The sequence below is a fragment of the Calonectris borealis genome, chromosome 6, assembly GCF_964195595.1.
Source record: "Calonectris borealis chromosome 6, bCalBor7.hap1.2, whole genome shotgun sequence".
Taxonomy (NCBI): domain Eukaryota; kingdom Metazoa; phylum Chordata; class Aves; order Procellariiformes; family Procellariidae; genus Calonectris; species Calonectris borealis.
In genome coordinates, this window is record NC_134317.1 from 12,523,428 (window position 1) to 12,536,295 (window position 12,868).

The window sequence follows — 12,868 nt, forward strand, 5'->3', positions numbered from 1 at the left end:
TTTTATCAGATGATTCTGTCATGTAATTCTTAAAAAAAAAAAAAAAGCCAACCAAAACAACCAAAGGTTTTTTTTCCTCTTTAATCTCCTTCTATTTATCCCCATCCCTCAAAAGCTGTGTGTGACATTCAGCATCCCTTTGCCCAGGAAGCTAGATGTCTTTACAAGCACTGCCTCTTATAGCAGTGTGGAGCACTGGTGTTTCCACACGAAGCAATGTCTCTGTACCTGTAGCAGTTTCTTTAGCATGGAAATGATCTCTCAATACTGCAGCTTTACTGTCTGGAAATAGGCCAAAATATTATCTACTGTGGCACAAGAGCTGCACAATCGTATTTGTGGTAATACTATGCAGAGGTCACCTTTGCCATACTTCGATCAAGTATTGAAGGGAAATGGGATTGTTACGGCTCTGGCTGCCCAAGTGTGTCCTCTGGAAGCTTAACTGGATGAAGAGAAGACGTGCATCTCCTATATTGACAGGGAACTAAAGAAATACTTCACAGACCCTTCATTTGTATAAAATGTGAGCCTTTTTAGCAGCCACTGAATTGACTAAGAGATTACTGTACTTACTACATAGCCAAAAAAGAGACAACTTAGCAATCAGTATCTGGAACCCAAAGCTTAGAACTGCAATCTGGATGAGATTTTTTCACTTTCTAAAACATTATAGAGAACAATGACATTGTCAGAAATAATAGGAAAATGCTTAAATATTGGAGTGGAGATACATTTAAGGCCCTGCAGGAGTGCTTTGCGGATTCCAGGACAGAGATTTTGCTTCAACGATTTACCTGGCCGTGACAGCTGATGTGCATGAGGGCAGAACAGAGTCTCTCACTGCGCCGCAGCTATACCAACTCTCCAGTGCTATCAGGCATAAACCTTGTCTCTTCCAGTAAAGTAAGTGTCAAAGACAGAGAACAGTCATGGTAAAGTTGTTTTATGTGAGCATTTTTTGGTATGTTAATCTTTCAGCTTTCTGTAACTCATGCCTATTATATGTTCATAAATGGGTTTATGCCACCTTATACATTTATAAAGTCATGCTTCGCTGTTGCATTTGAATGCACCCCATATAATGGAAAGTAAGACAGCAAGTACCTTCTGTTCTGATTTACCTCTTTCTGCCTGAGAAGAAACAAACCTTTTATCTTCAGCTCATGTATTATTACTAGCATTTCTGAAGTACACACGTAAGATTCTAGACTCTGCTGTACTGCACACAACTTCCAGAAATGGTAAAAGATTTAGTATCTGCTTTGTCTGAGGCTTCAAATAGTGTCTGTTTCTGCTTTGCTTATAGAAATAAAATCCTTAGGAACAAAGTCCAAATCAGATTTTGAATGCAATTAGTAACAAAAGAGTAGCAAAATAACTTTGGAGGAGGAGATTATACTAGTATTATTAATCTACTAGCTCACTTCATTTGATCCCAATCTCTTTTTCTACTAGTCTGTGCTGTGATATTCAGTAGCATCACAATATTCATATAGTATTATATCCATATAGTATTTTCAGAACCCTAATAAGTTCTACTTATTTTTCCATATTGTAAAAAAAATGTACTACTGTTGAAATGTAACTGGTTATTGTAACTGGTTAACATGATTGTACAGAGAAAGCAAATAAAGTCTGTAAAATTTCATGAACAATAGGTTATTATGTAAATTGCATGCCAGGAAGAAGACCTGAAAAACTGAATAACTTGTAATTCTAAGGAATAAGCAACCTTTCACCTGAGTTTTTACTGAAAGGGTGATATATACAGGAATCAAAAGTATCTGGATGCACAAAGATACGGTGTAATAAAGGACAACGCTCAACTGGAGAAAGATACTCTGCAAAAATGACACCATGATGTTCTGTAATTGCCTTTCCCTGGCAATTTATCAGTTATATTGAGTAAAAAGCTTTGGAAGCTCAACTTAGGTTATAAAAGAGTATTATTTCCATTTCATGCATCATCATGACTGATTGAGAACATAAAGACCAAATTACTTTTGGATGCATCTGCATAACTTCACAGCCTGCAGTGATGTAGCACTGTTTTATCTGGCTGTATAATTCAGGGTGGTTTTGTTTACAAAATAGCCCTGTGGATTTCATGATTTCATGATGCATCTTTCTTCTCGGGCTCTCTCTGCAGGAGAGAGAATGGACAAAATGTACAAAAAAACTTGGTTTGACGGTAAAGGCAGCAAAGTCACTCTAAAAGCACCAGAAAAAAAAAAGCTATTCAACTGCATTTGGTGTGAAAATTGCAGTATTATTTATGCAGAACTAGACAAGTCATTTAACAAACTAGTATGCTCCACTTTCACCTAATTCTAGTTCTCTTCTCAAAAATGTCTTGGGAGAAGAGAAAGAAACAGCAAAAATTTTCCTTTCACTTTTGCAGTCAAAATTCTAGTTTCCTTCCTATAAGACTATCTGTAGTTAGCTTTGAGTCCTTTTTTTTTTTTAAAGGGAGCTTTTACTGATAAAGATCTGCAGAGCATAGGAGATGTCACACACAATTTTAATTTGCTCCTCTGATAATTTGCAAATTGACACTGTTTGTTTTGTGTCTGGCTGTCTATTCTATCCCCAGGGTCAGCGGACTTTCTCCTTTCATGGGAGACAACGACAACGAAACCCTAGCCAATGTTACCTCAGCAACGTGGGACTTCGATGATGAGGCTTTTGATGAAATCTCTGATGATGCCAAGGACTTTATCAGCAATCTACTAAAGAAAGATATGAAGTAAAGCTGTTGGACTTGATACACTTTCTATGTTTGCATTTAGCTGAACTTGTCATTCGTGTTTCCTCACTGTGAATCTCCACGTTGACGCAGGCACCTCTGGCGATACTTTATAAGGAGCTCTGTGTGCCCATCTGTGTCTGTGTGCAGCTCTCGTTTTATTTTACAGCGCAGGGTCTGAATGGAGCGCTTTCTTCTAATCGCCTGCTCATTCTGCTTTTCCCTTCCCTTGGGCAAGATGCACCCTGAAGTTTTGTGTGACTACTCTTATCCTCCCTGTTGTGTGACACAGATTCCTGCATGACATGTTCTGTCTTGATCTGAATGGGTTGCAATTTTGCCAGATTTATTTCCATGTGTTGCTTTTAAGTGCGGTACCTCTGAGTAGGCAGCTTTCCTATAAATCTAGTAATTGGGCAAGAAAAAAAAAAAAATCAGAGCTGGAAGCCCTGTTTACAGCAGACTGAAGAAACCAAGGAGAGAAAATGTACTTTTTCCAATAAGTTTGCAATCGGACGGATGGAGAACAGAGGGTTATTTATCCATGTACCATGAACAACGTGAAGAATGGGTGTGGCTTGATTAGAGATTTGGACATTTTTGTTTTGTTAAATGTTCAGTGCTGCAGGGAAGGAGAGTATTAAGTGGTGGGAAAGGGGAAATCTCTGTAAGTGAAGGGAAGGAGATCTGGGACAGGGTTCTACCAGCATGAGGTAGCTGAATCATTGCCATTGTGCCTCTGCTGTATGTGTTCCATGCCTGAAACATACAGCTTTTCATGCTTTGTTTTATAATGTTTTATTAACACTTAAAAATGCACAGTTTTCTCTCAAAAAACCCTACAGAAATTGTGGAAGTGAGTTTAAGAAGTAAGCATGGCTGAGAAAGCAGTGCCATGTGATCTATGTTGCTAAATTTAGGAAACAGAAAAATCAGCTCTTAGAAAAGAGAGCGCGAAATAATGTTAAAGCAGGTAGGTTCAACTATCATTAATGGCAACACTGACTAGTCTTTTTATATAAAAACAGGAGTCGCTTAAATTGTACTCAATGTCTTCAGCATCCTTGGCTGCAAAAAGACACCAAAAACATGGAAGCCAAAAAACTTTCCAAAGATAGGATGAAGAAATATATGGCCAGAAGAAAATGGCAGGTAATGAAGAGGACATAGAATTGGGCTAGTTATCCTAATAAGTCTCTTTATTTCTAATGTTTATTCTGAGAAACATGTCATGCCAGGTGGTTTCTGCTGCTGGTGAAAACTCCAGTGTGGCCAGAGTATGCATGCAGTAAAGCAGGTTTGGTTTCTACGGGCGAGCAGTAGGAGGGTGCACGGCTGCATATATGTGACACGTGATGATTCCATCTCAGGCTACTAAAAGGCATATGAGTTTAAGTATGGTTCTTCCTATTCTTTTGGGGGTATGATCATCTCTCCTCCCTGCCTCTGAGGACTGGGGGATTATGTTATCCTTAACAAACCTGAACAGCTAAGGAAAAGCTTATCCGCCTGGCCTCGCTAAAGATACCTCATTTTGTGGTAGTTTCATTCTCCTAAGCCAGTAGTTCTGTCCTGCTGGAGCACCAAGCTTCTCATGGATTCAGTCAGATTGGTTTAATAATTTTCTTTGATGTATTTGGTCTCCGTATCTTCTTTCTTCTTAATGCTGGAACTGTTGTAGCAGGTCCATCTGTGCCATTCTGATAGCTAGGGGAGTTGATGTATAAAATCGTGGATCCAGCCTTTTGAGTAGGCTATAAAATATTCATTTATGTAAATCTACCTTATATTTCCTCTTATGTTCTACTGCACGTGTTTCTTAGGAGCTTATGCAAGCTGGACAAAAATACAAGTGTCCGTACTGGAGTCAGTGTAGTTTGAGCATATTTTAGTATCCTGGCGGTTGATTCTCGAGCCTGTCAGAGGTCTGCTTCCATCATGCAGATGGTACTTTCTCATTCATTTCGTATTAGCTGGTTATTCATCCTTGATGAAACTCAGTCCAGCCCATATGGCTATTGAGAGAGCCGTCCGCCACCAGAGCTAAGTTCCAGTCAAACAGGACATAGCTTTTTTGCTGGCCCTCCTCTCGCACAGTGCTTTTTATCCGCAGCTAACAGAGACATTCATTTAGGTATGAGTTCATCAGGGGAAGTTTATATCTGCAACTAAATTTGGTAATTCAGACCAGCCTGCTCTGTCTCTCCTAAAACAACAGAGCTATATATAAGCAGTTTGTCCAACAATTCCAGCGAGGTTTGCAGAGATCCGAGATAATTTGTCCGAAGCACGATTGTTACAGAAAATCACATGCCTTTTGGATTGGATTGATCAGAAGCCTTTTATGTTATGTCTTAGAAAACAGGCCATGCTGTCCGAGCAATAGGAAGACTGTCGTCCATGGCAATGATTTCTGGTATGAGTGGGAGGAAGGCCTCTGGGAGCTCACCTACCAGCCCTATAAATGCAGACAAAGTAGAGAACGAAGGTAAGGAATTTTGCTGCACCATACTTTTACCTCTCTGTGAATCAATTGTACTAAAACTTTTAGCAAAATGCTACAGACCAATCATCGAGTTGATTATTCCTGCTCTCTCTCTGTTTTTATCTTCTTTTTTTTAAAGAAATCTATCAAAAATTCATTGTTCTCACATTGTTCTGCTACTCAAAATGCCCCAGTATAAGTATGGGCAGTAAACTCTTCTCTTTTTAAAGCCAAAGAATTAAGGGCAGATTTGTCAGCTGCACTTTCTATCAGTTTGGGAATGCATGTTTATACAAAGATTACAGTGATGTATTGCCTTCTCATGCAAGCGAGCAAGCAATAAAGTATTAACACTTGCTGTAACCAAGACATGTACTCTGCATTAACCATGCTCCTCAGACAGGGGCATTTAAGAAAAAAAAAAAAAGTGTCTACATTATTCCCGTACGTCCCCATTTGAGATGTGGATTTGTGGTGTGTAGCAATCAGAGGTGCAGATGTTTGACACTTCTGAAAATCAAGCAAGTAATTTTGACATATCCACATAGACTGTGGGCCTGATACAAGTTGAACTAGTTTACCCATCTGACTAGCAACAGTCCAGGTTCGGTTAGAAACAAATTCAAGAAAAAAATAAAGATGATTTGTAGCATGGTGGCCTGCATGTTCATTTCATTCTATTTATGGCCTGAATCTTTGTCCAGCTGCAGAAGATTGGCACAAAACTAAGCAGCTAGCGTCCTCACTGTCCCATTAGCCTTACAGAATTAAGTGAAATAAAAGATGCTTTCATTACCATTTGGTAATTAAAAATTAAAATGCATCTTTTGAGAACATGCCCTGTAAAATAATTAACTATCTCTTCGCTCTCCTCCAGATGCTTTCCTTGAAGAAGTGGCTGAAGAAAAGCCCCATGTAAAGCCATATTTTACTAAAACAATCCTTGACATAGAGGTTGTGGAAGGAAGTGCTGCTAGATTTGACTGCAAAATTGAAGGTACTTAGCATATCTGTTTCTTTCTTTCCTTCCTTGCCAGCTTTCTGCATTGTGCTGTTTAACTCTTTCATTTTTTTTCTGTATTATTGTTGAGGTGGTGCCATTTTGCTTTACCAATATCTGCATGTCACAGCGTGAATGTGTTGCAATAACAGAAATTATTTGGAGCTTCATGGGCTTGTTCTGTGCTTGCAATAGAACAGAAGTCTCCAAGAGTCAATGTGTGAATCATTAACAAGTGGGAACAGTAAGGTGATTTTTGAGGGTAGAAACAGTAAAAACATGACGCAATTGTAGTAGGACGAATTGCAAGAGTACGCTCTTAGAAACTGCTAACCAGAAACCAAAAATAAGTAGGAAGTCACTTGTCTGAAATGACAGACAAGTTTCAGGTGACCTCAAGATAACTTTAAGCCATACATACATTGTATTAAAGGCAAAGAAGTCCCTAACAGTGTATTTGGATGAGAAGTAATGATAATACCATTGCGCTGGTTACAAAAGTCACATCTAGAAAATACTGTATTGTTGTTTGGTTTTTTTAACTTATGCGTTCAAGAAAGAAAACTCAGACTGGAATATGCAGATAGAAAGAATAAGTTTATGAGAAAGTATTTAAGGAGCTTGGGCTCGGTCAGCCTAACAGTCTGAAGGCCAAGACCGCTAGCACTTCTACTGCAATGAGATTGAACCTTCTGTATCACAGCTGTAGATGAAAGCTAGAAATTAGGACGAGAAGAGCTGTTAAAACAAAATGGATGGAGTCGGTACCATACTGCATGTGTGTAAGTTAGACAATTTATAATCTTAAAATGAGGTTCAGAAACTGCCTCACTGACCTTCTGCTTGTTTGTTTCTGTGCTCCTAATCTCTTTCACTGCCTGTGTTTCCTACCTCACAGCGGAGATGTGAGGATGGATTATTGTTGCTGATGGATGCTCAGCGTGAGGGGTAGGTGTATAAGTACTGCATGGAATGAAGTAGATGAATTACCATGGCTGATGTTCCAAACTTTCCAGTGTATCACTGTAACGTTCGTTGTGTATTAGGGATTCCTGCACTTTATTTCTGCTCAGTGGGAAGTCATCCTCCTGTCACAGTCCAGAACTTGGCTGAGACAACAAGCCTTCAATCTGTTACAGCAGCCAAGAGTACTGTATAAGGGATTGTTCTCCAGCATGCATCGTACAGCTCTGCTCTCGATGCTTCGAGTATAGCAGAGCCATTTGCTTCACAAAAGGCTCCAAAACTCCTGTTGAGATGCATAATCAAAATGCTTTTCTTAGACTCCCTCGCTTATCCTAACAAACACAAATAGGAAATGGGAGTGCCATGGTCACTGTGCAGGACAGGCTGGTGTGTAAGATTAGGAGGAGGAAGATTCAGAATAGCCACAGCAAAGCAACCCGAGAAGGATATTAAATTGTAGTTGTAGCCCAAAACACCTTACCCGTGAAATGCTAAATCTCGGTGTTGGGAACTGTGGTTTCCACAAAAGCTGCAACGTAAGGTAAGCCTCAAATACGGCGAAGAGTCCTTCGCTGGCTGATGTCCAAGACACACAAAAAGCTGTCTGCAGTCACTGCTAAAGTAGTGGAAAGTGGAATCTAGTCAGTATCTCAGTGCCAACTCCCAATTTTTTGCTATTCATAATAAAGTTGTTTCAGGTAAATGTGAAGTAAAAAAGCCTCAGATCATCTACCTTTATTTTAAATAGAACTCAATGAAATATTTGTATATCAACATATTGGTATGTCCATACACTGACGTGGAATTAAAGCTTAAAGTAATCACAGATTAGTTAATACTCGTTTATTGCAATTGCTGTTCTCTCTCCACTGTTGCAGGCTATCCTGACCCTGAGGTAATGTGGTACAAAGATGATCAGCCTGTCAAGGAGTCCCGTCACTTCCAGATAGATTACGATGAGGATGGGAACTGTTCTTTGACTATTTCTGAAGTATGTGGGGACGATGATGCCAAATACACCTGCAAAGCTGTTAACAGCCTTGGGGAAGCCACGTGCACCGCAGAACTTCTTGTGGAAACAATGGGAAAAGAAGGAGAAGATGAAGATGAGGAGGAGGAAGAATGAAACAAGGCTCAAAGAAAAAACAATTGAAAAAAATATATTTAAAGACTCTCCTTATAAGGCTCAGAAAACCAAGTTATCAAAAGCACCTTGTGTGATATGTAGGTCTTTGGCGGGTTGTTTTTTCAGCATGATCAGTTGACACCTGTTTGCTTTACGTATGGGCATTAATTCAAATCAGCAGGCAATTTTAAGTTGCTAGCATGATTGTATTTACTTTAAGCAAGTCATCAACTAAGTTGCCCAGTCTATTTTTAAATCAAATGTATGGAAAACAAGTCTACAGTCATATTCTGAACGTCTTAAAGAAAAACAGTCTATTTACTGAGCTCATTGCTCTATACCATCACTTTCCTCAGCCAAAACTGCAGCTAAGTTGGCTCCCCAAGATCTACTTTACAAGGAATTGTTCGCCAGACGCGCAGTGAATCTCTCCAGTCCCAAGAAACAGGCTGCTCCCCGAGCAGTATCTTCTATAAGGGAAGGTCTGACACAGCCAGCATTGCAATTTGTATGTTGGTATGGTTCATTTTCCATTTGTTTTAAACAGAATTTCACGGCCCTAACTTCAAACTACTGCCCTTTCTCAGTGCGCCGTTAGTGCCGTTGTAATACTGGCTAAAGTTAAACATCCAGGTGGTTTCCCGAGATACTTCTGGTCTTGCTTTTAACCAGCTCATCACACCTTGTCACCTTTCCCTTACAGAACCTGTCACTTCAGTGCAGTTACAGCTGCCTACTTAAGAAACAGACTGAAAACACAAAGACCGAGAATATTTTCTGTTGTTCTGGTCAGTCTAACAATGACTTATGATTCACATATATGCTGCTGTGAAAAAAACAGGTTATTGCACAATCAGTGACTTCTATGTGTGTGAATGGAATCCCAGGTTAGTTAAAGTTTTACTTGCATTTATTTGGTGATTGCAAAACAGATTTCAACTGATGATAAGCTGGAAACTCCCACAGATTTTTGGAGTAGCCAAAAAGATAGTAGCCTGGATTACAAACTCCTTTATACTTAGCAGTTTCCAAAGAATCTTAATCTATATAGGACCTATTGCTACCTTATGAGCTTGACTGTCTTGTTTTTGTCTTGAACCTGCACCAGTAAGGCTGTTGTGTTTTTTAAAAATGCAGAAAAACAAAGCAAAACAACAAAATCCAAAACCCGTTTTTTTTTCTCAGAAATGGTTAATGCACTCAGACTTAGTAACTTTGCTTTCCTTTCACAGTATTGGCACTTCTTAATTTTTTTTTTTCTGTTGTTGTTCAGAGGTAATATCAGAGGCTGCAAGGTGATACGCATAATCCAAAACCAGTGTGTTCTATTTATCATTCCAAAAGTGATTCTTTTTCTTTTCCACTTTTTGTGTGTACAATGCAACCATTTGCATTTCAAAGGTTACCTCTTTTAAAAAAAACCATTACCTTAAGTCCTCACCATTAAGTAGTCAGTGTACTTTAATACAGGTGTGTACAATATCAACCTTAGGTTGTTTGATATTACCTAGTTGTGTATGTGTTTCATATGATTTGCTCTTCTACATTCAAAGCTCAACTCATGTGGATGACACAATGGTTTTTAACTGCTTTACTCTCTGTTGCTAAGTTCAGATTGCCAGCATGTCTTTTCCTTCTCAATTGATAAAAACCTCTTCTTATACTAAACACAGTATTGCCACAATTCCTTATACAGAAAGGTTTTGAATCTGATTTAGAGCATACAGAGCTTTTCTCACGTTTTTTAAAATGTTTTAGGCAACAACGGGGTGTATTTTGTACCTTAATAAAAATATGCTAATGTTCTCCCAGTTTGTTAAACCATCAGAATTGCAAAGATGAGAACGCTACGGCTGTAGTTACTCACAGTTCCTAAATAAATAATACCACAAAGCACGCTCCTTGTATACTCTATTGCAGGCGTCACCGCGTTCACGTTGGCTAAGCATATTGTAACAGCGGTCTTCTCCTGTTCTGTCCCGAGACCTGCTTGGCACAGAAATGGATGAGGTGGCAACAGTGAAACCTCCTTGATCGTTGTGGTGTTGCTGCACTTCTCTTACCCCGTCAGGGCAGGCTGGCGCTGTGCGGAGGCCGCTCTGCCCGACCACTGTCAGGTACAGCGTGGGGCTGACACTAGTTGTAGCTGTGTGCTCTGCCACACGTCGCCAGCCTCATCGCATCCTGCACAATGAACACAAATGTGGATGGGGCACCACGACAGCTGTGGTTTTCTTTTACAGTTGGGAATTCCCTTACAGCGGGGAAACATATAGTTCAGAAAGACCGTTAAGAGCAAGAGAGAAAAAATTCAGGGAAGTCTAAATGTAGATGTGTACTTACACCAGTGCTCCTAAAAACTGTAAAGATGAAGATATTTAGCAAGTATGCTTGCACTGCCTTTATGCAGACTTCTAACATGCAGTCCAAGACACCACGGACAATGCAGGACCACGCAGAAACTCCCTAAAGCAAAGACTGTGAAACATCCTGTTGTAGCAACACGCTTCTTGAGCAGATCTTCAGCCCTTGAAACAGTCATCTTTGCAAGATGTGCTCTACTGTCTTGTGAATGCACCTAACTTTACTCATTGACTGCTGGTTTCCGTTCAGGTAGGCACATGCATAAAGGAGGAAAAGGTCCAGCTCTGATGGCCTGGTCTGTGGGCATGGCAAGGTCTGTGGGTACACGTACTGGGTATCAAAATCCACAGACTCAATATTGGTGTTCCTGCACAGATTTTCCCTTCCCTCTCCTCCTTTACTAGTCCTTCCATGTCCCACAGGCTATAAACTGCCTATTTTTCTTTTTCCCAAGGATTTAACTAGCTTACCATCTCCCTGTTGCCTTCTATTAACATCCCTTCTAGTCTGCAGGAAACGACGACCTCTGCTTCAAAAATGACGTGATACGTATCTAATTCAACTCTGAGCAACTGACTCCAACCTGTATTTGTCCTTGAATTTTTTGTTTTGTTTAAAGAATAGAATTCTATTTCCACTGAAGAATATTTTATGTACTTGAAATCCTGCCTCATTTTGCCAGCCATCCTAATTGGTCTAATAAAAGGTATTACTTCTTCCTATAAACCTTGTCTTGCTTGTATAATGTTTGCAGAAATCCACTCTTGGGGTGTCATAGGGTTGAAACAATCCCCCAAAGCAGAGGTTATGCAAGACATTGGTACTGCCCAAGATGGACCACTTAATTCTTCTTGTATTTCTTTTGTATAAAACTCAGTCTTCTCAAAAGACATGGAAAATTTGGGACTGGCCGCTGTTTTTCACTGCTCGTGTTTCTGGATTTGCAGAAACTTAATTTACGTAATTACAGGCCTGTCCAACCACCCAAGCATCCTGTGCATATTTCTGGTTGATGAAGAGACCTTTGCTAATTGCATGTGTGGCATGCAAAGACTTCTGTATCGCTGTTTCTCTTTGCTCACAAGGAAGACAGCACAGGACTTCATAGCTCTCTCCTCTGTAGTGACTGTCAGGCTTTGAAAATGTAGAAAATTTTTTGAGTTGCATACATGAATAATGAATGATCTGTTTCTCTAAAATTTCTTGGAATATGTATTGGAACTAAACCATTGCTGTTTGAAAATGAAATGAGCCCTACTTACTGCAAGAGATGTGCACGTAACGCCATGAATTTATTAGGCCACATAAATACTTACGTGAAAGTAGAATTTGCTGGGACAGGGAGGGAGGCTTATGCCGTTATTCTGCACTGCTCATAAAGGAACTGCACCATAACCAGCATGAAAAATAAGAGAATTGTTTCTGAAGTTGTGAAGTAACTCCACAGAATATTTACAATTTCCAGGGGCGGGGGGGGGGGGGGGGGGTGTGTGTGTGTGGAATTTATCCTTTCATCGTAACTGTTTGGAAAGGTAGTTCTAGTTCTATGTCCCCAAAAGACTATGCTGCAATTTGTGTTGCTATGAAAAGTAATGCTATCCAGGTTTTTGCTGTTGTGGAAAACTTCAGCAGAAAATGAGTTACAGCTTCGGCTGCACCCGGCTTCAGCAGCTTATTAAACTATGTAAGTGATGAAAACCTGCTGATTATTCCTAAAATAACCTCAACTTGAAAACTAACGCTATTAATTTCTCTAAGGAAATGGCAGACCTAGTTCTTCCTGCAGGAGTGAGACCGCAGAGGGGCGTTTTTAACCTGTTTTAAAATATGATCGAAAAGGTCGGTTATCACCGGGCCGGGAAGCGCCAGGCCTGGCCTCCCGGCGGGGCGCCCGGCCGTGCCGACCCGGGGGGGCGGAACGGGGCAGCGCTGCGCATTAGGTGAAATTCCTCAGGAATCGGCCACGTTTCACGGCTCTCGGTTCACGTTTCCGCGCTCCCCTGTGCGGGCACCAGAGGACCTGGCTGGGACCTGGGGCACGGGGCGACGGGGGGACGCGGCACCGACCCGGCGGAGGGCCGGGGGGGGCGCCGCCGCCCGCAGGCTCCTTCCCGCTCCCGGCGCTGCGAGGCAGCAGCGCCCGCGGCTGCGCACAGCGCCCTGCCCGCCTCCACGATG

The 12,868-nt window shown here is 40.7% G+C and overlaps 1 protein-coding gene across 4 annotated transcripts in view; it reads left to right on the forward strand.

Annotated features, from left to right (window-relative positions):
* The window catches only part of MYLK (myosin light chain kinase), a 221,525-nt gene extending 211,303 nt beyond the window's left edge, over positions 1 to 10,222 (forward strand). For all 4 annotated transcript variants that reach the window (XM_075152847.1, XM_075152848.1, XM_075152849.1 and 1 more), the window contains 5 exons: positions 2,597 to 2,749; positions 3,778 to 3,901; positions 5,108 to 5,237; positions 6,112 to 6,231; positions 8,079 to 10,222. In XM_075152847.1, the coding sequence (XP_075008948.1) occupies positions 2,597 to 2,749; positions 3,778 to 3,901; positions 5,108 to 5,237; positions 6,112 to 6,231; positions 8,079 to 8,326 (775 nt within the window). In that variant the 3' untranslated portion in view covers positions 8,327 to 10,222. The remainder of the gene's footprint in view (positions 1 to 2,596; positions 2,750 to 3,777; positions 3,902 to 5,107; positions 5,238 to 6,111; positions 6,232 to 8,078) is intronic.
* The last annotated feature ends 2,646 nt before the right edge of the window (positions 10,223 to 12,868 follow it).